The sequence below is a fragment of the Phacochoerus africanus genome, chromosome 2 (genome assembly GCF_016906955.1).
Source record: "Phacochoerus africanus isolate WHEZ1 chromosome 2, ROS_Pafr_v1, whole genome shotgun sequence".
In the NCBI taxonomy this organism is placed as follows: domain Eukaryota; kingdom Metazoa; phylum Chordata; class Mammalia; order Artiodactyla; family Suidae; genus Phacochoerus; species Phacochoerus africanus.
In genome coordinates, this window is record NC_062545.1 from 28,582,310 (window position 1) to 28,607,923 (window position 25,614).

Below are 25,614 nucleotides of genomic sequence, written 5' to 3' on the forward strand. Positions count from 1 at the left end.
TTTTAAAGTTCTGTATAATTCGTAAGAAAAGTAGTGCTACAGAAACCAGATATTGCCTATAAAACTGGAAAACAGATAATGAAGATGAGGAGAAGAATACTTAGTTAAAAGTCCTGTAGTATCTGTTAGTAATGAATTGTTACACAATCTTTCTCATAGATAAGTGGTAAGATGTATTGGAAAGCTTCAACATTCTTTCAAAGACTTATGCTCTTTGGCCATAATAGTTCTTTTAGTGAGAATTAGCTTGAGCTCCTTGAAGACAGAGACTTCGCAGGCTCGTTCCATTCCCCCTTTTGATACAGTGCCTGGTACTTAATAAATATCATCTGTTCAGAGTTTCCATTGTCGCTCAGAAGTAACAAACCTGACTAATATCCATCAATGTGGGTTTGATCCCTGGCTCGCTCAGTGGGTTAAGGATCCAGCCTTGCCATGAGCTGTGGTGTAGGTCGAAGACACAGCTCAGATCTGGTGGTGGTGTGGCTGTAGCATAGGCGTGGGAACTTCCATGTGTCGTGGGTGTGGCCCTAAGGGAAAAAAAAAATCATCCTATCACCTCCTCCTTTGATAGGAATATTGACCAATTTTAAACCATACATAGAAGGAACTACGTTGAGACGTCTTCGGTTCTGGAGAGAGTTGGAAGTTAGCAGAGTGCAGATCACATTCAGGCAGTGGGTTTAGGTTTAGGTGGAGTATGGGGGAAATTTTCTTATATTTCTCAGTGTATATTTTAGAGTATATGACATAAACTAGTATTTCAATGTTGCAATTCTTTGTTTTAACATTTTAAAATAATTGAATAATGCACAGTGTTCCAAATTTTAAAAGGAAGTATGAGTAGATAAATGAAGTTTTTTTTTTGTTTTTTGTTTTTGTTTGTTTGTTTGTTTTGTCTTTTTAGGGCCACACCCGCAGCATATGGAAGTTCCCAAGCTAGGGGTCCAATTGGAGCTGTAGCTGCTGGCCTACACCAGAGCCACAGCAATGCTAGATCCGAGCTGTATCTGCGACCTACACCACAGCTCAGGGCAACGCCAGATCCTTAACCCCCTGAGTGAGGCCAGGGATTGAACCCTCAATCTCATGGTTTCTAGTTGGATTCGTTTCCACTGCGCCATGAAGGGAACTCTGATAAATGAAGTTTTAAAAATTAGGGAAAAGTATTTCTTCACTAGGAAAAAAAAATGGCCCTTGCCTAAAATCTTGCATGGCAGAAAGACTTCATCTACAGACTTCAGAGCAACTCACAGATATATATATAAAGGCAAGTTTCCTACAATCTGTCAGTCTTTAAGCTGTAGAAACTAACATTCTGAAATCACCTTAGTCTTATAGCTTTTCTCCTACAACATCAAATATAACTATCATCCTCAGGTATATGAAAGGATGTAAGTACAAACAAAGTAGATATAAAGGAAAAATAAAATCAGAAAAATATTTTTAAGATATGAAATCAAAGATGAGGGAAGTAAATTGATAATTTACTGTAAGAAAAGAACTTACTTTTCTTTGAATCACTAACTTATTTAACTTTTACTAAATCTTTTAAAAACTATTTAGATAGTATATTTGCTTTTGGGATTGAGGCTGCCTTTGGAAATGAAAGCTTTGTCTATTTTCTGGGGTTTTTGAAAAACCGTGTATTTCCCATGTTAGGGGAATTCTCCACATTTTTTTTCAAATGTTATCTGCAGTTTATTTTCTTTCAAGATGTATATATTACGTATGGGAATAAAAATAAAATGTCTTCTTTATTCCCATGGAAGTGCCGTTCTTTTTATATTTTGCAAGCATTTAGGTTGACTGTATTCTCATCTTTTGTCACAATGCCTTTTTTCTTGTTCCTAAATTGTGTTTTGGTAGACCCCAAATTCCTTTTTCTGTTAGGTTTATTACTTAGTTTATAAAAGGCTATGTTGCTGAGTTTCTATCTAGAAATTTAATAGAGAAGACTGTGTGAGTTTTATATTGTAGAAGACTCTCTCACTGGCGATATTTCTTTCTTTGTAACCACAATAAAATATAGTTCAAGTTTAGAGTATGATTTGTGTATGTGCAAATTGCATAATAAATTCAGCTCCACAGGTATTTAACAGGTGTTTACTCATGAATGAGTAAAGAATACCAGAAAGAGACAATTTTCAGTTCTTGGTAGCTTTATCATTTACTCATAATAAAACTCATTTAACTGTTTCATGTGGCTAATGCTCTAGCAGTACCTAAAAGGCATATTGCAACCCCAATGAAGACCTCACAGGTAGGCAGTAACTTGAGAGCACTGACAGAGTTCATTCTAAGTTTCCAGATCCAGAAATTGGGTCTTTTCTCTGCATCCACAGCTTCACAGAATCCGAGGTACCTGCTAAGAGTAAGCAGTCCGACAAAAAGTTGATTTATTTATAGACATCTTATAATAAAAAGTATGTCTCTCTGGCTGTCTGAGCACTCAAGACCACTCTCCCACTTTAAAATTTACCTGAAATTCAGGTAAATGATCACAGAGTTGACTGTTAAGCAGAGTCATAGTAATAGTGATTGAATAGGTTTAAAAATGCTTTTTGCCAATTTTGGGGAAAAAACGATTAATTTTCTCTACTCCGCAGGAGGTTTCACTTTATAATGATTGCTGATAATTAACATCTATTTAATTATGAGTAGTAATTGACATTACAAGTTCCTAGTAATGTGCTAAATGTTTTTACACACTCATCATACTTAATCCTCAGAAACATCCTATAGTGTGGGTGCTAGTATTATCCCCGTTTTCCAGAGGATGGAGTTGAGGCTTGCAGAGATCAAGCAGCACCACCAAGATCACGCAGATGGAAGCATCAGAGCTGAAATTCAGTCCTGGCAGTCAGAAGCCCATGCCCACAGTTTTACTGTCTCCTTTTAGTGACTGAAATTACTAATATCCTTTTGAGGTAATGTCTGTCCCATAGCAATTTCTGGATTGGGAAAAATGATGGTCCTTTTTTTCAGTTCCCTTTTTTCCTAAACTCCAAATTAACTGTTACCATTCTTCTCTAGTTCTGTACGAGGCTGGTGATATATGGTAGTTAACCTTCCCTGGACTTGAGTATTATTCATGTCTCCTTAGCAGCAGATTTTCAAATCATCTATTTTATGTTGGCTTTTACCAATTTATTTTTTAAAGTGACCTTTTCTCAGCCTTATCTCTTTCTTAGCTCCTTCAGTAATATACTTTACTCTTTAGCAGTGTTTTTTATTAGATTTCCTCTGAAATAAATTATTAACATGGAATTATATGTATGGATATTGTTATTGATAGAGATAAATACACTGCTCTTCAGAGTGTGTCTTTTAGATTGTTACTGTTCCAGTACAGAATTTTCGTATTTATGCTAAGTTTATTGAGGAGACAAGTTTTTCTTTAGAGAGATGATGTAAGCTGTCAGTACCTTTTGTTTTGGCAGGTCAGGTTTACGAGTCGTATCATTGAGTCTCTTGAATTTATACTCTTTCCAGCTCATTGGAAACAATGCAGAGTGACACCTGCAGGATGAAAGATTTAAAAAAACACTTTCCAAATGTTGATTTGGGTTATTAAAAGATTAATATCTGAATATATTGAAAAGTCAATATTTTACTAAAATGAAATTATGAGCATTTCTTTACTTATTTCTATTGTATTTCTTTTAGGAGGTGATACGAGCCTGTGCTGCAAAGGTCAGTAGTTTTTATTACCAGAAAAATAACTTTAGTTTCCATTGTGATGTACCAAAGAATTGAAACATACCCTTCTTAAGTTTTTAATAGAACTTTTACCAAAACTCATCTCACATGTATTTTCTGTATTTGAACTTAAATTTATCAAGGAATCATAACACTAGAACCAGAGAATTTAGCAAGTAGCTTGTTATTTTTGAAGATTTAAGAATATTAAGCAATTGGGATATATTTTCAGTAAAGGGCCAGGAAGATTATTTCCTTCTTGAGAAAAATACTATATGATACTTTACAGGTAAGAGACGCCAGTACAGTTCCAGTGGGTGAATACTGAGATAAATGTATGCTGCACATGAATAGCAATGATATGCCATGCTGATAATGCTCTTGATCTTGATACCATGGTATCTTGATACCATGTTTCATACTTCTTTTCCCATTTAACTATAATAATCCTGAGAGACAGATTAGATATTATTGTTATTCCAATTTTAGAAGGGAGGAAACTGAGGCTGAGAGAGGTTAAGAGATTTGCCCAAGACCTCAGTTTGTCTAAAAGTGGAGGTATACAAAAAGGCTCTTGGTTATTGAAGTTTGAACTAAATTGTATCTGAGATGCTTTCAATACAGCAACTCTCTTCCTTTTACAAGCAGTTATTTGATGTACAACCTTTAATTCAGTTGTCAAGAAAAAAGTTTTGTTCAAAAGAGGTGGAATGACACCACATGTTTGTCCTTCCCTCTTATTTTCTTCTGTCCATTCCCAAAGTTCAGTCAAATAATTAAACATTCATTTATTTATCAAACAGGATTATATATGTCACAGAGTGAACGAGTGAGATCTTCAGAAGGGGAAAAATTAAAATGGTATTAGTGTGTTCAAAAGCTGCTTTATATAATGTCAGTGCAGTGGAAATACTGCTTTTATTCAGTAGACGTCTCCTACCATGTGGCAGGTGCTTGGAATACAGAAATACGTAGGCTACTTACTGTCTCTTTCCACATGGGGCATCTTATGGAGGAAATGTGTCAGAAAACACTGGGCTTATCCCATCACTGAGCTGTCCAGTATCAGTCAGGACCCATCATTTTTTTACCTAATTATCACAAGTCAACAGGAAATAGAATATAGACAAGGGGAAGGAAGATGGGGGGAGAAAAGGAGAACAAGCTATATTCTGACTTGGCTGCAGATGTTCAGGAAACTTGTTCCTGATAGCAATGATTGGTGTAATGATTGTAGCTCCAAGATTACTAGGTCTTCTTAAGTATGTATAGAATATAAAACTGGAGTCAAAAACTAGTTTATTCTCTAGATTAGCAGTTCAGTGCTATTTCTCTTGATTTTAACAAATATATTATATACCCTTCTTTTGAAAAGCTGTCTGAATGTCCAAAGACTAAAGTGTTCCACACATATTTGGCCAGGCTTTATGGAGAATGTCCTCTGCTAATCTGGAAACGCCCCGAGGATGGGTGTTCATGTCATTCATCTTTGTATTCTTAGTACTTAGCAAAAGCAGAATAAATAGTCAGTGGAAACATGACATATTTGGAAGTTAATCAAGGTCTGGAAAGATTGACCTGTTAGTGTCTTTAGTTATCATTTTTATGACAGTTTTATTGAGATATAATACACATACCATAGTAGCCATCCTTTTAAGGTGTACAGTTTACTGGTTTTATCATATACACAGGGTTCTGCAGCCATCATTACCGTCTGATTTTAGAACTTTTTCATCACCTCCAAAAAGAACCCCCATATCTCTTAGCAGTTGTTCTCCATTTCTGGGTAGGAATGTACACACACACACACACACACACAATCCTCAGGTTCCTGGTAAGCACTAATACACATTCTGTCTCTATAGATTTGCCTATTCTAGACATTTTATATAAAGGGAATCATGAAATACGTGGTCATTTGTAGCTAGCTTCTTGAGCTTAGAATAATGTTTTCATTGATCCTCCGTTTGTGGCATATATGAGTAGTACTTTTTGTCAAAGAAGATTCCATTATGCAGATATACTGCATTTTGTTTACCCATTCATCAGCTTATGGACATTTGTGTTGTGTATACTTTTTAGCTATAAAAAGTATAAGAATAATGCCACTTTTTAGCTATAAATAGTATAAGAATAATGCCACTATGAAATGTGTGTACAAGACTTTGTATAGACATGTTTTTATTTCTTTGGGGTATACATCTAAGAGTAGAATTGTAAGGTCATATGGGAACTCTATGTTTAGTATTCTAAGAAACTGCTTTCCAAAGTAGCTGCACCATTTTAGAATCCTACTAACAGTGGTTCTAATTTATCATCATCCTGGCCAATACTTGTATTTTTCTGTCTTTTTTGTTATAGCCATCTTAGTAGATGTGGAGTGGCATCTCATTGTGATTTTGATTTGCATTTTCCTAATGACCAATGGTGTTGAGTATTTTTGATGTGCCATTTTTATATCTTCTTTGGAGAGGTGTCTGTTTAAATCCTTTACTTGTTCTTTAAGTTATTTCTTTTTATTGTTCACTTTTAAGAGTTCTTTATATATTATGGATACAAGTCCCTTGTCAGATGATTTGCAAATGTTTTATCCCATTTTGGGGTTATACTTTCACTTCTTTTTTTTTTTGGTGCGTGCGTGCCTGTGTGTGTTTTTGCCTTTTCTAGGGCCACACCCATGGCATATAGAGGTTCCTAGGCTAGGGGTCTAATTGGAACTGTAGCTGCTGACCTACACCACAGCCACAGCAACTCGGGATCTGAGCCTCATCTGCAACCTACACCACAGCTCACGGCAACACCGGATCCTTAACCCACTGAGCAAGGCCAGGGATCAGACTCACAACCTCATGGTTCCTAGTTGAATTCGTTAACCACTGAGCCATGATGGGAACTCCTCCTTTCACTTCTTGATGGCGTCCTTTAAAACAAAAAGATTTTAATTTTCATGAGGTAAAGTTAATGTTTTTTTTGGTGTCACTTGTGCTTTTGCTATAATATATAAGAAACCATTGCCTAACCCATTGTCCCAGAGTTTTACTTCTGTCTGCTAGGATTTTTATATTTAAGCCTGCGATTACGTTGAGTTAATTTGTTTTAATATGATGTGATGTAGAGGTATAATTTTATTGCATTGGCCATGTGACTGTCTAGTTGTCCCAGCACCATTTATTGAAGAGACTATTCTTTCCCCCATTGAATGGCCTTCAAACTCTTGTCAAAAGACTTTAATCTTAAAAGCAGAGCACATTTATGTGGCTTTTTGTCTGTTACATCCAGAGTAAAAAATTTTTACCAGGTACCTAAGGTTTTTCTTCCCTAAATCCCAGCCAGATTTTTATATTGTTTAAGATTTATTCCTTTTTTCCCCATTAACATTCTTTCAACAATATTTACTGAGTATTTTCCAAGTTTGTGTGTATGTGTGTGTAAGTATAAGTGCACTTGCAGCTACAACAGTGAATAAAAACGTTATTGCAGGGAGACAGACAGTGAGAAAGGAAATAAGATGATTTCAGCAATAAGTGATATGAAGAAAATAAAATAGGCCCACAAGACAAAGAATGACTGGAAGGGGAGGTTATGGTCTCAAAGGATAATCATGGAAGACCTGTTTGCAAGAGTCTCTTTTGTGGGAGCTAGACCTGTCCTGCAAAAGTCCTCATCTATTAATAAAACCAGCATGCTGGAGGAGCAGAAAAAAGACCACTGAGCTTAAGTGAGATAGTGAGCAAGTGGGGAGGAACAGTGTTTTATGACAAGGCTGGAGAGGTGATCAGGAGATCGTGCATGTTTTTTAAAGGGCCTTGTAAGCATGGTGATGTAGGGAGGGAAAATTGCACCTTGTACCCTTCCAGGTTCCGTGGCTGGTCTAAGGATTAAATTGGTATAGACAGATTAGCAGGAAAAAAATACAATTTTAATCACATGCATACCTGAGCCCCTCAAAGATATGAGATTCCAAAGGCTGCCAGGTGAATGACGGTTATATACCATCCTGAGCCTAGGAAAGGGACGGGGAGTCTGCGGTTTCAAAGGCAGAAGGCAATCCTGGGGAAGATAAGGGGAGGAACTGGTTGGTAGACAAGGTTACCCTGTATGCAGGTAGGTCTTTCAGGTGGAAAAGTTATCTTCCTGGTATAGACCCCATTTCTAATATATTTTTCCCTTACAAAAGGGTAACTTCGATTCTGTTTTCAGAACTCTTATGTCTGCAGTTTCTCAAAGTAATCTTTATGCCAAAGAGGCATGTTTTGGAGTAGCATATTCTGCTCTTTTTCAGGAAGGAGTTTAGGATTTTTTTTTTCTTTTTTTCTTTCTTTTTCTTTTTAGGGCCACACCATGGCATATGGAAGTTCCCAGACTAGGGGTCTAATGGGCACTACAGCTACCAGCCTGTGCCACAGCCACAGTAATGCCAGATCCGAGCCTGTCTCTGACCTTCACCACAGCTCATGGCAATGCCGGAGGAAGGCCAGGGATCGAACCTGCATCTTCATATATACTAGTCAGGTGTGTTAGCACTGAGCCACAACGGGAACTCCAGAATGTTGTTTCAGAGAAACAAGTGATTGAGACGGTTAAGCTGGAGGGAATGTGAGGATGGAGAGTAACGGTCTTCAATTCAAGAAAGACGGTATCGTGGCCTGGACTAGGATGGTATTAAAAGATAAACCAAGGTGTGTTAAACATTTTAAGAGTTTTTCCCTTTTTTTCTCTTTTGAGCAAAAATGGATTCGAATTAGGTAGGGCCAAGCCAGAAATCATTAGAAGCATTTCACCCTCAGAAGCTGGGGAAAGACTTCTGTAGAGAAAAGGCAGCAGCGAAACAAGGAAATTATTGATTGGCTGTAGTTTAAAGCCTTGTTGGCTCTTTGTGATTAGCTCTCCTTGGGTTTCAGTTTTGTAACCTTGAAGTCCATTATAGGCTTAGATTTTAGTTTACTTATGTGGTCATAGCCCACTCTGGCATTCAAGCCACCTCGGTCTGATGATCTCCTTGATTCATTAGTTTAACGATGGTAATAATGGAAATGCAAGCAGTGGACAGATTTGGGAGATATTTTAAAAGTAGATTCAACACAACTTGGTGATGGATAGGTGTGGTGTAAGTGAAAGAAAGAGAAATTAGGAATAACTTCTGTGTTGTTGCTTTCAGCAACGGTATAGATGCTGGTGGTGCTTTGAATGCTATGAATACCAGAGTGGAGTTTTCAATATGAATGTTGCTGAGAAGTAGGCAATTGAATATATGATTCTTGAGCTCAGGGGAGAAGTCAGGGCTAAAGTCACATTTGTTTAAAACTATCAGATTTGGTAAGATCACCTGGGGCAAGAGTATAGCTGAATACCTCAGGCACTGGTCCAGAAGAAGGTATGTGAGGGAAGCCCAGAGAAAGTATTTTAAGAAAGAGAAGTGATAAGCTGTCACATGCTACTGAGAGAATGAGTAAAATGAGGACAGAAAATTGGCACAGCGACGTCCTTTGGTTACCTAGATGAATGCTATTTTAGTAAGTGGCTGAGGCAAAAGTACAAGTGGAGAGAATTGAAGACAGAATGGGAGATGATAAAATAGAGACTGTGTAGACCATTCTTTGAAGAAATTTTGAGTGGGGAGCAGAGAAACAGAACTGGAGGGGAATATTAGATGAACAATATTAAAGCATGTTTATTTGCTGATAGGAATAATTCATTGGGAATGGGGAAGCTGATAGCATACCATGGAAGGTGGTAATTGCTGGACTCAAGTCCTTGAAAACCTGAGAGGGGGTACCGGTGGAGAAGCTAGCCTTAAGAGGTGGGATTTTTTTCATCCTTTCTGATAGGCAAATAGATAGAAACTGTGGGTAGATGCTCAGATAGAGAGTTGATGATGGGAAGATAAAACTCTTCTCATCTGAAGGCTTCCGCGATAGTAATTCGTATTAGAAGTTTTGCATTGCTCTGAATTGCACTAGCCCTAGAATATTTACACATAAATTTATAATTTAGAATTTCTTTTTTCTTTGCTTAGGGGTGGATTGATGCATATCAGAAATAGTATTGCCTGGAGTCTGTTTCCATTAAGCTTTGTATGATTCCTCAAAAATGGAATTAATCTGTTTCTCTCATGTTCCCAGACATATTTATTCATACCTGGCATGTTATATAATTGGGCTTATTCTGCCTTAAATTATAATTAATTTCATCTGTCTTTTCAAGAATGAAATTATGAATTCCTACAGAGGAGCAATTCTTTCTTTCCTTTATTCCTCCCTCCCTCCCTTCATTCTTCCCTTTTAAAATTTTACTTAGTATCGCTTCCACTTCTGATCTTTACACATCTGAATTTCTACACTCTTCGTAAGCTTCTTGAAACAAGGGGCCTTTTTTTTTTCAATTATTAATATCACGTACCCTAGATGAATATAAATGCAACCAAGCTAAAGTCTATTGAAGAATGCTCTAAGATGAAGTCATGGTCTGTATTATAGTTTAATCTGTTTAGGAACATTTAATTCTCTGAAAAATAAAAAGGTTTTAAAAATAGAGAATCTAAAGAAAGTAAGTTTTTTAATCTCCTTCACAAAAAAGTATTTTGACAATACTTGGAAGACTGACTTGACTATAAGAGTACAAGCTACAATAGGCCATAAAAGTAAGTTATGGAATTTCACTAGAAATCTTAGAAAACAGGAAAAATCCTTGTTTTAGGAAAAACCAGTTTTGTTCTCATCTCCTTTGTTCTCACACTACCGCCCTACTCTGACACTTTGGACACCAGATGGGTGCCCTACAATTTAACTCCCTTCTGACACTGTTTACCTGATGATAGAGTCAGATCGTACAAAATAAAGGCTTGATCCCATAAGACTGCCCACCCTCACCCCCTTCAGATGCCAGTTGAAAATCTAGGTTACTTGTGCTTCTGACCAATCAACTATAAATCGGGATTCCCAAGATCCCCTCCTCGGGTTTAATTAATGTACTGAAGCAGCTCATTAAAGTCAAGAAAATAGGGGAGTTCCTGTCGTGGCGCAGTGGTTAACGAATCCGACTAGGAACCATGAGGTTGCGGGTTCGGTCCCTGCCCTTGCTCAGTGGGTTAACGATCCGGCGTTGCCGTGAGCTGTGGTGTAGGTTGCAGACGCGGCTCGGATCCCGCGTTGCTGTGGCTCTGGCGTAGGCCGGTGGCTACAGCTCCGATTCGACCCCTAGCCTGGGAACCTCCATATGCCGCAGGAGCGGCCCAAGAATAGCAACAACAACAACAACAACAACAACAACAAAAAAGACAAAAAGACAAAAAAAAAAAAGAAAATAGTGTACTTATTGTTTACCAGGTTATTATAGAAGGATATGATAAAGGATCCAGATGAACATCCAGGTGGAAGAAATGCATAGAGCAAGGCAGGTAGGAAGGGGCGAGGATCATCGTCCTTGCCTTCTTACTGGGTAGGACATTCTCCCAGCACCTCCACGTGTTCACCATCCTGGAAGCCCTTCGAACTCCATATAATTGAGATTTTTATGATGGCTTCAAGTAGGCATGATCAGCTAATAATTCGGTTTCCAACCCCCCCCCTCCCTTCTCCGGAAAATGGAGAGTGGGACTGAAAATTCTAAGCTGATCATTTCTTGGTCTTGCTGGTGATCAGCCCCATCTTGGAGCCCACCAAAAGTCACTTCCCTAGAACAAAAGACATTCCTATCACCTAGGAAATTCCAAGGGATTTCCGGGCTCGGGTTTCAGGAACTAGAGTCAAAGATAAAATATAAGAACAAAAGATGCTCCTGGTGCTCTTATCACTTAGGAAATTACAAGAGTTTTAAGAGTTCTGTGCTAAGAACTATGGCCGGAGACCTATAAATATATTTTTGCTATTATTTCACACTCCCATTTCTAAATTTAAGTATTAAACCATGTAAATTAGTGTATTTCTTACTTATAAGCCCATTATTCTGTGATTCTTATCATCAGAAAATTATTTCCATTTAAGAAGTCATGAATACAAAGCCACCATAAGTTTGGGTGAGGTTTTAAAACATGCACTGCTCTCCTGTGTATTTATGCTTTTAACTTCCTTGTAGTTCTTATTAGTGCAGTACCAGCCATTTACTAAAGAAAGATAAACAAAACCTGTTCCTTACCTTCGAGAAGATTACAGTCGGGTGGGTAATAACTAACAAAATAAGTAAGCATACTAAAGTGTTACCAGTGCTGGGAATGATGGAGAAACAAAGGAAGGAGAGGCAAGTTCTTTGGGAGAGTCTGAAAGGCTTTTCATACATGATGTAATCCTTGAGCTTAAGCTTGAAAAAGGAGTTAGCATCTTTAGGAGGCTGGAGCCAGGAAGGAAGCCCACTCCAAGAAGTAGGAACACCATGAACTAAGTCACAGAGACATGAAACAGCCTGGCATGTCTAGGGAGCTATGTGCAACGTGTCGTAGCTGGAACATAGAAGATGGAGGAGCAATGAGGTTGAAAAGCTAGGTAGTTGTTAGAATATAGAAAGCTTTGTATGCCATACTAAAAAGGATGGATTTTATCTAGTGGGACAGTTGAAGAGTTTGTTTGTTTGTTTATTATTATTTCCTCCAACACACTTTTTTCCCCACTATACTGCATGGGGACCCAGTTACACATACACGTATATGTAATTTTTTCTCCCACTGTCATTCTCCGTTGTAAGTATCTAGACATAATTCTCAGTGCTACACAGCAGGATCTCCTTGTTAATCTATTCCAAAAGCAATAGTTTGCATCCATTAACCCCAAGCTACCAATCCCTCCCACTCCCTCCCCTTCCACCTTGGCAACCACAGGTCTATTCTCCAAGTCCATGATTTTCTTTTCTGTGGAAAGGTTCATTTGTGCTGTATATCAGATACCAGATATGAGTAAATTGATGGTTTTAAACAGAAGTGTTACTCAATAAAAGTAGCATTTTAATTTATTTTTTATCTATTTATTTCTTTTTAGGGCCACATCCACATCGTATAGAAATTGCCAGGCTAGGGGTTGAATTGGAGCTGTAGCTGCCTGCCTACACCACAGCCACAGCAACACAGCATCTGAACCGCATCTGTGACCTACACTACAGCTCACAGCAACACCAGTGAGTGAGGCCAGATATCGACCCCACATCCTTATGGATACTAGTGGGGTTTCTTACCACTAAGCCACAACAAGAACTCCAAAAAGTATCATTTTAGAAAAATCATCCTGGTAGCAGTAGAGAAGGGAGAATTAGAGAAGAGACAAGAAGCAGGGAAACAAATCAGGAGACTGTTGCAGGAACAGCACCGACCATGGAGGAGCGGGAGCCGATGCCAGAGCCTCTGCTTGACTTAATGAGTCACTCTGCATGGATTGTAAGGGTGATAGGGTGATGCCCATCTGTCTGGCTGCAGCAGCCTGGGAGGACGGTGATAGCTTTCTCTCGGGAAGTCAGTGGTGGGGGTAGGGGTGGGGGGTAGTTTGGTTCTGAATTTCCAGATCAGAAGAGTTTTAGGTTGGAGACTTGCCAGCATAGAGGGCAGATGAGGTGATGAAAACAAACATTAGTGCCCAGGATTGTCCCAGGTGTGAGGGAAGGAGAAGGCCCCGTGGGTCTAACAAACAACACTGATAAGCAGTGGCAGGATGACTAACAGAAAATGTTTTTCCAGAAGCAGGAAAACTGATTGACAGTGTCAGATACTTCAGAGGCCTAAATGAATCCACTCAATTTGATGGCTTGCCGCAATGACTTTAACTTCAGATTTAGTGTTCTGATAGAGAAAAGCTTTGTCTTAGCTGCTTGAAAGTGAATGGTTGAGGTATGTGGCTAACAGTTACATGTTATTTTTCAAGAAGTTTAACTTTCAGTGAAGCTTAAGGAAATTATGGAATCACAGTTAAGAATTTTTGTTTTTGTACTCAAGTAGAAAGATTCATGCTTATAGCCTGTAGGGAAACAGCCAGTAGAGAATTTGGAAGAGCTCTAAGGATATCCCCAAGGGGACAGCTGGAGGGGTTAATCTCAATGGAAGAGTACCTCTTTCCCTGACACCAAAAGAAAAGAGAGGAGGGTAGGTGAAAGAGGTATATTCTTGGAAGTGAGGGTTTCAGGAGGTTCAAGACCAAATTTTCTCCCTGGAATAAAAAAAAACATACTAAGAGAGAAGGAACATAGAGGTTTGTATTGCACGATGCTTTGAGGTCAGTTGCCTTTCTCTAAGGCATGTTGCTACTAGACAGGTGGTTTGAACCAGGACTAGATCTTAATTTTGAGCTTCACACAGGGGAGTCTGTCAGTAATCTTTGAACCACCAGTCCTTGGTATAAGTAGCAAAGGCTCAAAAGGTCTTGATTAAATATTACAAAATAAAATTTTGGGAGTTCCCGTTGTGGCTCATCAGAAACGAACCCAACTAGTATCCACAAGGATGCGGGTTTGATTCCTGGCCTTGCTCAGTGGGTTAAGGGTCTGGCATTGCCAGGATCTGTGGTGTAGGTTGCAGGTGCTGCTCAGATCTGGTGCTGTGGCTGTGGTGTAGATCATCAACTGCAGCTCAGATTCAACGCCTAGCCTAGGACTTCCATATGCTGCAGGCGTGGTCCTAAAAAGCAAAAAAAAAAAAAATTGTTGTGGTTGATCCCAATTTGAATTCCGGTTTAGTTAATACAGTGATGAACTGGTTTTGGGGGTGGGAATTTTCTAGCACATTATCCACTGTAAAAATTTCTCTTTAGTAGTAACTCTGTTTCTTTCTAATCCCTCACTTCACTGTCCCAACTTGTAAGGAAAACATCTAGGACCTAGCGGTCATGTTTGAATTTCTCTCTATGACACTCATTTCTTAGGTTTTACTAACCTAAAAATCATGGAAATGCAAGCTGCTTTTAGAACTTATTAGAATGTTAAGATACCTGACTTCAGATAGCTTGAGTCTTGCTTTGGCTCAAGTTTTCTGTTTAACAACTTTAATATTGGGGATTTTAATTTTTACAACAGACATATAATTTGCAATAAAAACATTTCCTAGGTACTGGTTTTTGAACTGTCTTCAAATTATGTGCATTTATTGCTTGAATTTAATGTAAAAAATAGTTGTTTGGCGTGAGGGGGACAAATTTGTGAACATAAATATATCGACAGTATCAATATCTTTTCTGTTATTTAAAACCAATTTGAAGAGTCTTCACAACTTGAACTTTAAAAAAAAATTCTTCAGGTGCATGTAGCATATATATGAAGTCAGCTGAAATGATTAGACTTGTATGTATATGTGGAAATGAGTGTTCCGTTTCTCCCAATGGTTTTAAAATTTAATCACTAAAGGTAAACTAATGCTAGCCTGTTTAGTTTTATGCATTCGATTTTAGGTTAGAGCAATGACCTTTTTAACATGAAAATTAACCTGCTTGTTGAGAATTAGTATTTCCATGTTTTACAGAAAGCTGTTTATACCCTGAAAGAGTAGATAAAAGAGTTTTGTGATTAACTTGGCAGTTCTAGATGGGTTTTTGATTTTTTGGTTTTTTGTCTTTTTGTTTTTTTTTTGTTTGTTTGTTTGTTTTTTGCTCCATTGTGAATTTCATTCAATTTTTATGCTTTTAGTTTTCCAAAGTATGGAGGTATTAAACTAACTTAGGCAGACTGTGGTTTTTGCATGAAGCAAGCAGAAAAGTGTGTTGTAAAAAGAGGATAAATGGTTGTAGGGTAGACTCTCTTAGCCAACCTTTCTTTCTGTTGTTGTAAAATTATTAAGCAATTCTTTTCCACAGCATATATTACAAAAATAGATATTGCTTCACTCTATTTAATGGTTGTTATTATTTTTCTTCCTCTAAATGAACTAGTGGATAAGTGTAAGCTAGCTTTGAGAATACGTTGAGTTCTAATTTCAGATCATTATATTAATTAACAATTATCCCAAACCTTAGAAATTGACTTATCTGCTCTGTTAGGCCACTCATCACTTTATGGATATTTGAATAGTCTCTAAAGAAATGTGTCAAGAAAAAGCAGGTTTATAAAAATGACTAGGAAGAACATGTAACTGTAGATTATACTTATTTTTTTTTAACTGCATTTTACTTAAAAAGAGTGACAAGTCTTTCTAAGTAGAGACATTTAAGTATCCACTTCTAGCTTTCCTGGTATTCATTTTTATTTTAGCACAAGTAAATGTCTGAAGAGGGAGACTGAAGAGCAGGTGTGTGTGTGTGTGTGTGTGTGTGTGTGTGTGTGTGTGTGTGTCCAACATACACCTGTTCTTTTGCACCAGATTTCAAAATGTGTTGTTTGACACATAAGGATAAAAATTTTCAAGAACACAGAAGTAAAACCGAAAAATGATTCTAAAAAGAGAAGTGGATTAAATAGTTAAGTGATAAATATATCATTTTGTATATAGTGCTTCCACTTAAAAGCATAGCACAGTGAAAAATCTACTGCATCATCTTACTGCATTACACCTTTCTAATACCTTGACTTCTACTGATATTTAATAATAATAACTAGTACTTATAGAGACTTGATTTGTATAGCACTTTATGGTCGCCTTTGCCAACATACTCTGTTTAATCTGTTTCTTATTTACTGTGTTATTTAGTGCTGTATGGTCAGCCTATGTGAACAGCACTTTATAATACCGGTTCATCTTTATTGCTCTTCAGCACATTTTCTTTGAGGCATAATCCTATTTTTATTATCTCCATTTAAATATGAAAATGAATTTCAGTGATATTAGGTGATTTCATTGTTACTTTAGTTATTATGTTACTATAGGTATCAACATTAATTTCGTTCAATGTTTAATAATGGCTCCTGATAGAATTTTTAAAAAGCTGGATAATTTTTCTTAGCATTGGTATGACATTTGACCTCATCTAACTACTTTGATAAATATTTTTATTTTTTATAAGATGATACTATAACAGTTTAGGAACCTTAGAACTGATATGGTCTTCATTGAGTTTTTTCACTAAATTATCTTTCCTTCAAGAGAAAAACTTAATCTGAGATATACCATTTACTATCACTGTTTGAAAGAAGAGAAGCATTTACAAACACTATGTAAATAATGATTCAGATAAAGCGCATGTAACCACACGCACTACTATCATATATAGAATAGCAAAAGGAAATTTTTAAATGCTAATACAGTAGAAATCTTCTGTGTAGTTTTATTTAAAATAAAAGATACGAGCAGTTTTCATATACTAATATTTATATACCATAAACTATCATTTAACAGTTTGTTAATTCACAGATTATTTTTATAGTAAATTAGAAATATACATTTTTTCAGACTTTTCAAAATCAGATCACATTTTATTGTGATTTTTGAAAGTGATAAATAAGGTATAATGAATGATTTATTAATAAGGAACAAGAGACTTGATCACTGCTGAAACTAAGTCTGACTTACAAGATGAATTTACTAATTAACTAAACATTTAATATTTTTTCTATGAATTGTATTTTTCTACAATCGCTGTAGTTACAGTGTTGCCCTTGTCATGCATTTCATATCTGTGAGACCGCTGTACTCACTCAGTTATAGTAGGATTTTGGTTCTGCGGAACATTGTATTTACTTAGGGAAATTTTGCTTGTTCATTATTTTACTGCTGTTTTTTGAAATTGTCTTAAGAATGAGGCTTTTTAATATAGCGGAAACTATTTCACTTGGCAGATTAGGTTACAGCTGTGTTATCTATGTCACCATAATGTATATAAACACGAATATTACAGGTGTTTTCTGTGCAGTCTCTGAAAAGGAAGTACCTGCTCTTTCACAAAATGCTAGAGAAGTGTGGGTGTGAAATATTTAAACTCTTTCTTAATTGAAAGCAGTCAAGGAGTCATGTATTTTTGCATAACTTTTAAGAACACTCTAAGTTATGAATAAAGTCAATTCCGTGATTAGCAAACTTGTTTTCAAAGTAAGGCAGATTGACTTTCATACAGTAACGCTTTCATTACCACTATTCATTCCTTCCTTGATTAAAAACTAGTTTTGTAAAAACTACAAAGTTTTGTAAACTCTAAAGACTAAGCAAATAAATCATTACCACTCCTTTTGACATATGTCCTGGTTTGCATCAAAAGCAAATATTTCTCATCCAGTTTTTGCATCAGTAACCCAGGAAATTACACTTTCGTTTCTGATTTGCCTTTCCTATTACAGGTCAACAAAAATCTCTCATTTACTTCAACATCAGCCTCCTCACAACAGGCTAAGTCAAAACAATCAAACATGCTGGATGCTCATCAGATTCTGCGTCAGTTTGGTTTCACTCAAGCTGGTGAGCCCCTTTCTTACTTTGGCTGTTCTTTAAATGTTCAGATGCTATTTTTTTCATGGGTATCATTTATTTCACTTCAGAAACATGGCTCATAGCACTGTAACGGTCAATTTTGACACTTGAATTATATCCCAATCTTTTTTTCCTTTAAAAATTACTAAATTATTTTAAAAGCAAATTTGAATTTGTTAGCTTGAATAGTAGATACTCTCAACCTCTATTCTACTGAGCGGATAATAATTTGAAAGTAGCAAAACATGTGAAATTTAAATATGTATAATATTAAATCTGATTCAGTTTCCCTTGGGTAATACCCAAGGAACCATAGTTTATGGATAATTGCACTTTATATTTCATTTCAAGGAAAGCTCAGGTAAAATGCATTTTGGCAGGAACAGGATGCATCCTGCCAGTGATATCATGTTTCTTTAAAATTGTCAAATTAACAAAATATGCAAAGAGGCTAGTTATTAAAATGTATATCAGTCACAGAGTTGAATTATACAGTTGCAAATTTTTAGGCTGATGTTTTAAGTTAATTTGAATAAGGTTTTCAAAGGATATCAAAGAAAAAGCATCAGATGAGAAATGTATATTTTTGGTATTGAAAGATTACAATTTCTATTCATTAGGTTTTTTACAGTATTGTTTCTATTATTGAATTCTTTTAGAAAGATGAGGCAGCTGAGAATAACAAAACAGTTGTCTTTGACAGAGAATTATAACAGAAGAAACTTGAGCTTGAAAAGATTGACATAATTTATTTAGAAACTTGGGAGCAATACTACTTTTCTACTTTGAAAGTATTTGGAGTTTACATAAGCAAGTTATTTTAATACTGCTGCATTTTAATATCACTGACCTAGTTACCTACTACAGGGGGAAAATACTTGGATCAAAAACTCTTTTGTTCCAGTCCTGGCTGTGCCTTTTATTATCTTTGCTACACAAATGTTAGAATCTTCATTTGAAAACTAGAAATGATGTTTGCATTATATATTGTTGATGTTCAAATCACATAGCACATATGAAAACATTCTGCAAGTACAAGGTGCTGTGTGAATGCAACGTACTTCTGTTGTAACTATGCTGAGTATGTGCATATTAGCTTTGAAAATACTTTGAGTTCTACTTTTAAATCACTGTAATAATGATCAATTATCCCAAACCTTAGGAATTTTAAATTTCTAGTATTTCAGTTGTCCGGCTGAAGTTAGAGCAGTAGTTTTGTTCATTCTTGTGTGCAGTGGAGGGCATACCGCGTGCTCCTCCTGTAGACTCATTCCCTACCCTCTAACTCGATACTTGGTTTGCCTTCAGACAGTCATTTTAAAGGCTAGGAGGGAGGGTACCTGTCTCTACCACTTCATCCCTGTCTTTCTGCTGAGGTCCAGCATTCCTCTCGGAACAAATCCTTCATTCCACATTTCAGGATTAAGGGCATAGAACCTAAATTTCTGGTTGAGTTAGCAGATTGATTGCAGTTCACTCAAGTAGGGTCTTAAGTTTATCAACCAACAAGGTGTAGATAGGAGATATAAAACTCTTTCTTTTTCTGTAAACGGAAGGAGCAGAGAGGATAGATAGGAAGGTCTTTGAAATGGAAGCATGATTATCACTGTGACAGATAAAGAATAAAGATAAAGAATAAAAGGAAAGCCAGATATGATAAAGGCAAGGTTTGCAAACGTCACAGTTACACATAGGATTAGCTGCATTTACCGTCAGCTTTCTGTGGGTAAAGAAGTGGGCCTTGAGTGGGGCTTTTAGATCATGTGTGTTCCTCCATGCATATGCTGTCCCGGGAGCATTGCCATTAAGCCATTTAATACATGGTAACACTGCTTTGTTTGATTTTTAGTTATTAATATGCATGACCTCATTTTAAGGCATATCCTTCCTAAAAATGTATTGAGATATCACTGTCTAGAAAAATTATGAAAGCAGAATATGTAGTCCATTGCAAAATGGCCAGATCCATCTTATTCAAAAAGATGATAGTCTTTATAGAAAAAAATCCTGCTGGGAAATTAGGCAACAGGTGAACTAGTTTCTCCACTTCAAAACAACTATAGAATCTTTAGCGATTTCTTCAGGCCTCAGTTTTTTCATCCCTGCACATAAATGAGCGCTCTGGCTTTGGTGAGTGTCTGTCTTGAAAATTCTGTGAGTTTATTCAATAGTCAAACCAGGTGGGTTTTTTTGGTTTTTTATTTTATTTTATTTTATTTTTATTTTTTAGGGCTGCACCCACAGCATTTGGAAGTTCCCAGCCTAGGGGTCCAACTGGAGCTGCAGCTGCCAGCCTATGCCACAGCCACAGCAGCGCAGGATCCTTAACCCACTGAACAGGGCCAGGGAACAAACTCGCATCCTCATGAATACTAGTTGGGTTTATTACTCCTGAGCCATGATAGAAACTCCCTCAGACCAGTTTTTAAAAGGAAGAAGTATTTAAGTGTTCTTGATTGTACAAATAATCTGTTAGAATCTGAAATAAAGGACTGTGGAAACAAGGCAGATAGGGTGTTTAAAAATAAAAATCTTACTGAAAATCTCTCTAAATGTTCAAGTGATATCTGTAGTTGTTCGGCTTTGTACAGTATGAAGAAAGGCTGCCTACACAGTACTAGCCAATATGGGCCCACTAGCCTTCATGCTAGAGGCTTAAGAGGTTAAAAGATAAATTTAGGAGTTCCCGTCATGGCACAGTGGTTAACGAATCTGACCAGGAACCATGAGGTTGCAGGTTCAATCCCTGGCCTTGCTCAGTGGGTTAAGGATCTGGCGTTGCCGTGAGCTGTGGTATAGGTCGCAGATGCGGCTCCGATCCCGCGTTGCTGTGGCTGTGGTGTAGACTGGAGGCTACAGCCCCAATTAGACCCCTAGCCTGGGAACCTCCATATGCCGTGGGAAGTGGCCCTGGAAAAGGCAAAAAGACCAAAAAAATTTAAAAAATAAAAATAAATAAAAGATAAATTTAATATATGTAAGTGAGTTTATATGCTAGAAGGCTAGATCCAGAAGTGGGTTTTTGGTCTGTTGTTAACGTCTGTTGACCTTATTCACGGTGAGCTCTGGGTAATGGAAACTGCTAGAAAAGTAAATATTTCTTTCTTCTTTGTTTTGTATTCTTCACAGTTTCTAGAATACTGCATTTATTCATTCTAAAATCATTTTAAGTAATCATTTGTTTAAGGCCCTTTCTTAAGGATATGGACTAAATAAATATCACAGTTTCTGCCCTCAGGGAGCTTACAGTCTGGTTGGGAAGACAGTTGAGCATGCAACTAATTATGTCACTGATAAATTCTAAAATCACAGTATAAACAAAGTGTCACTGAATAAAGAGGGACAAAGCAGCTGAGCGATTTCTCATGCTTTACATGTCCAAGCAGAACTCTTGCCCCCACACCCTGCTGCTCTGTCCGCTTCCCCTGCTCCTCACCAGGTCTTCCCACCCCAGCACTCCTGGCACATGTACCCATTTGTTTTGGTAGAACCAGAAGGCATTCGGGATCCCTCCTTCTCCCCCAACCTCCCAGCCTCCATGCTTGTCCCTTAGCTTATTCTCCCTACAGCAGACCTCATGATTCTTTGAAAAAATGAATTAGATTATGTTACTACTCTGCTTAAAACTCTTTTTTTTTTTTTGTCTTTTTGCCATTTCTTGGGCCACTCCCGCGGCATATGGAGTTTGCCAGGCTAGGGGTCGAATTGGAGCTGTAGCTGCCAGCCTACGCCAGAGCCACAGCAACGTGGGATCCGAGCCGCATCTGTGACCTACACCACAGCTCACATCAACACCGGATCCTTAACCGACTGAGCAAGGGCAGGGATCGAACCTGCAACTGCGTGGTTCTTAGTTGGATTCATTAACCACTGCGCCACAACAGGAACTCCTGCTTAAAACTCTTAAATGACTTTCTATAACAAAGTCCTTCCCAAGTCTTATAAAACCCTTTGTGGTCTTGCCTCTGTCCTTGTCATCAGCCATATCAGCAGGTAAGGCTCCAAGAGGCAGGCAGCCAAACACAGAAGAGAGTTTGGCTTGGGTAGAGAGTGGTTTGAATCCTAGGTTAGCTGGAGGAAATGGTGAGATGGATCTTCAGGAAGGAATGAGTCTGCAAAAGTAGACTGGCTCAAATTGTGCCCTACTGAGAAATCCACATTTTATTCTCCAGGTAAAATAAAGCCATCTAAAGGTATGAGGAAGAGAGATGATAAATTGTGTTTCTAAAATATAGATGGTGTCTCAGTGAGGGGTGGGTTAGAGAAGAAAAGAGCTAGAAAGAACTCTTACGAAATACTTATTTTAGGAACTGCTCATTAGACTATTACTCTCGGTTTTCAATGAACAAAATAATAAATCAGCTAATTTTATTAAAATTAAAACCATAAATCTTTTCTGGGTAATTTGTGTAAGAAAGAAGATGATAAAATTGTATTTGTCAATTAGTCCTTAATAAAGCTAGGAAAGAGAGGAACTCTTCATTTTAACATTTTAGGTTAAATTGTAGGTTATAGTTCATAAATATCTCACCATATAGTGAGCATGTTATACTGCATCTCCACTGTTCCAGGCTTCCTTAGTGTAATAATGGAAATCTATCAAAACAATAACAGCAACTTCTGTTTGTATGAACATTAATTTATATGCATCTTCATTTGAGTCTCAAGAAAACTCAGAGAAGTAGGGTAAACCTAAAATCACAGAGAGGATACTCTTTTGAGAGCCTCTAGGACCTTAAAACTTTGACTGCCAATCCCTTTATGTTGAAATAGAAGCAGAGAGTGGGATGTGTCAAGTTCACGTAACTAGTGGCAATTGTGCCTTGAGCCAGATTTCCTCACTCGTTCTCACCCTCACCCCACGCTGCCTCTGCCTCTGCCTACAGGGGAGCACTAGCTAAGAGGTGAAGTGGCCCCTCGGTGAGGCTGTGCCTGGAGCCACCCCTTCATTCCTGGCCCATGGTCCTCCCATTCTGCCTGGTGGACCCTCTGGCCATGGGCATGACCTTTTCTTACTAGATTTAGAGATCTGTGATAACCTGAACAGTACTCTTTGGAACAGATGTAGTTGTTAAAACTAAGGTGTCCCTATGATATTTTCTGAAACTTAATGAGCTTATCTTTTTATTTAACCTTTAAATATAATTCTGTGTTCACCAGTTATTAGATTTCTTAAAGCCTAGTTCCAGTGAAACTGTGGTATTCAGTCTCAAATCAAATCAAGAGATTCTCTGCAGGAAAATTTTGTTCTGTAATAGTTGGTCTGAATCCCAGATCCCATTTGGCCATCTCCAGAGTCCTTTTTATAGCAGTAAATTTTAACATGTGGATCGTTCAGTAATAAATGAAATCAGTCACGGCTGTGAGGGTGGAAACTAGCAGGAAGTGCTCATCATCTTTGCATGTCTCTAGTTGAAGAACATCATCTTTCATTTTTGTGTACTCAGTATATCTTTGCACAGGATTGCACTAGAGTCAATTAGTATTAATAGATTAGAAGAATGACACAAAATGAAATGATTCATTTTTGTTGATATGACTGTTAAACATAATGTTTGTGTCATCTTTTTAAATTGTAGACTTGGAGTTTGGGGAGGTAGAATGCAACAAGATTGTTAAAAATAATAGCTTCTGTCTTCATATTTTGTTTGCACTCTTTATTAGACCATATAATCATGTATTATTTGATGGCCAACCATTTGTTTAATCTAACTTATTACCATATCTAAACAGTCAGGATATTTCATTTAATCAAAATCATAAAATAATTCAGACAACTTCAATATTAGTTGAGAGATCTGGCAAGTTAACTTTTGCGCTTCGACATGTTGAATAATATTTGGAAAAACTATTTTTCTTTTTATTTTGCATGTCTTTGCCAAGTATACAGTTCTTAAGATTAGGAGCTATTTTTCTGATTCAATTTTAATTTTATTGTTTTTAACAGATCAGTATTTCTTAAGGTTTTAACTTCTAATAGAGAAATGCAAAACTTTTTAAATAATGTAACTGAAATCTACTATTTATAGGTCATAATTTCACCAGAAATCCTGTGATATCCTTATGTAAACCCATTGTAGAAGATAGATTATATCTAAACTGGAAATATGATGGTTCTTGTATTTCAAAGGGAGAAAAAGAAAACATTTTGACAAAAGTTAGGTTAGAATGGCTCAATAAACACAGGTGATGGTAGAAGGGAGTTTCCATTTTAAGGAAGGTAAAATGAACTCAAACAACTTTCTTTCTTTTTTTTGTCTTTTTGCCATTTCTTGGGCCGCTCCCACGGCATATGGAGTTTCCCAGGCTAGGGGTCTAATCAGAGCTGTAGCTGCCAGCCTATGTCAGAGCCACAGCAACGTGGGATTCGAGCTGCGTCTGCAACCTACACCACAGCTCACGGCAACACCGGATCGTTAACCCACTGAGCAAGGGCAGGGATCGAACCCGCAACCTCATGGTTCCTAGTCGGATTCATTAACCACTGCGCCACGACGGGAACTCCTCAAACAACTTTCTCATGCTGTCAGAATTGGCAGAGCTTCCTGCTAGTGTTACTTAATGAACTTTATCTATGAATTGAGAAGAATGTTTCACTGAATTCTGATTTCAGACCTCCAGAATTTCAAGACTTTAGTTCAGGTGTGGAATGGTGAAAGGAATTAATTCACTACCATTGATAATCTGCAGTTAAATTAACTGATTTTCTGTAGACAGGTGTCCCTAAATGTTCTTTATAGTACTAACCAACTACTTTTCTGAATCAGTACATGTATGTTTTGGTAGAGAAAGCACTGGATGAGAAGGTCAGAAGTGCTGGGCCTGAGCTCTGATTCTGCCACTTTCCCGTTGTTACCTTGACTTTCTCTCTCCCAGAATTGTGTCTCTATTTTCTACTTACTATGAATTTTCTACTTCATGGAATTGTGAAGATCAGAAAGATATTTCTGATACTTTGAAATCCATAAGATACTGTGAGAATAAACAACATGATATTTTACTCGAGATGCTTTTGATTTTTTTTTTTTTAAGTTTGAAATCATGCAGTTTGCATTTTGGCCAAAGGATTGGAGGAAATCTTATTTTAAGACATAATTTAATAGAATGTGTTAAGTGATTATGGTAGGAAAAAAGAACATGTCAGAGAGGCAGATATGGATAGAGAATTTTGAGAAGCATGCCAAGAAAGATGTTAAGGTGAAATAGTTAGAGAAGGGTTTTCAAACATCTCAAGCTTAAATCACCTACTACAACCCGCTTGACTTTGACAACTTCGACTTTCCGCATAAGTACCAGTCAACACAGAAACCCTAGAGTTGGAACTGTTTTCACATTTGAATTTTTCTGGACCTTGATCACATGGATTTTTTTTCTTTAACACATCACTATTTTATATTCCCCTTCCACAAAGAAGAAATTGTATTTGTTAGATTTTTCTTAATTGGATTCTCTAAAATTGATGTTTTATTGGTACGTTAAAGGAATAAGGTGCATTTTGGTAACCAGTATCAGGATTTTACTAAGTAATTCTCCAGTGATCTGAGTTAATCTACTTATGGAAGATTAAAGCTTATCCTCATTTGTAATAAAAACCTCTATATTTCCTGAATAATAAA

At 37.1% G+C, this 25,614-nt stretch overlaps 1 protein-coding gene across 21 annotated transcripts in view; it reads left to right on the forward strand.

The window, feature by feature from the left end:
- Positions 1 to 25,614, forward strand: part of AHI1 (Abelson helper integration site 1) — a 190,875-nt gene that overhangs the window by 74,667 nt on the left and 90,594 nt on the right. For 15 of the 21 annotated variants that reach the window (XR_007133516.1, XR_007133517.1, XR_007133515.1 and 12 more), the window contains 2 exons: positions 3,670 to 3,696; positions 17,869 to 17,986. Coding sequence is in view for 18 of the 21 variants with exons in the window: in XM_047770131.1 (XP_047626087.1) it covers positions 3,670 to 3,696; positions 17,869 to 17,986 (145 nt within the window). In the remaining 3 variants the exon portion in view is untranslated. The remainder of the gene's footprint in view (positions 1 to 3,669; positions 3,697 to 17,868; positions 17,987 to 25,614) is intronic. The other 6 variants (XM_047770147.1, XM_047770146.1, XM_047770151.1 and 3 more) reach the window with 1 other exon arrangement.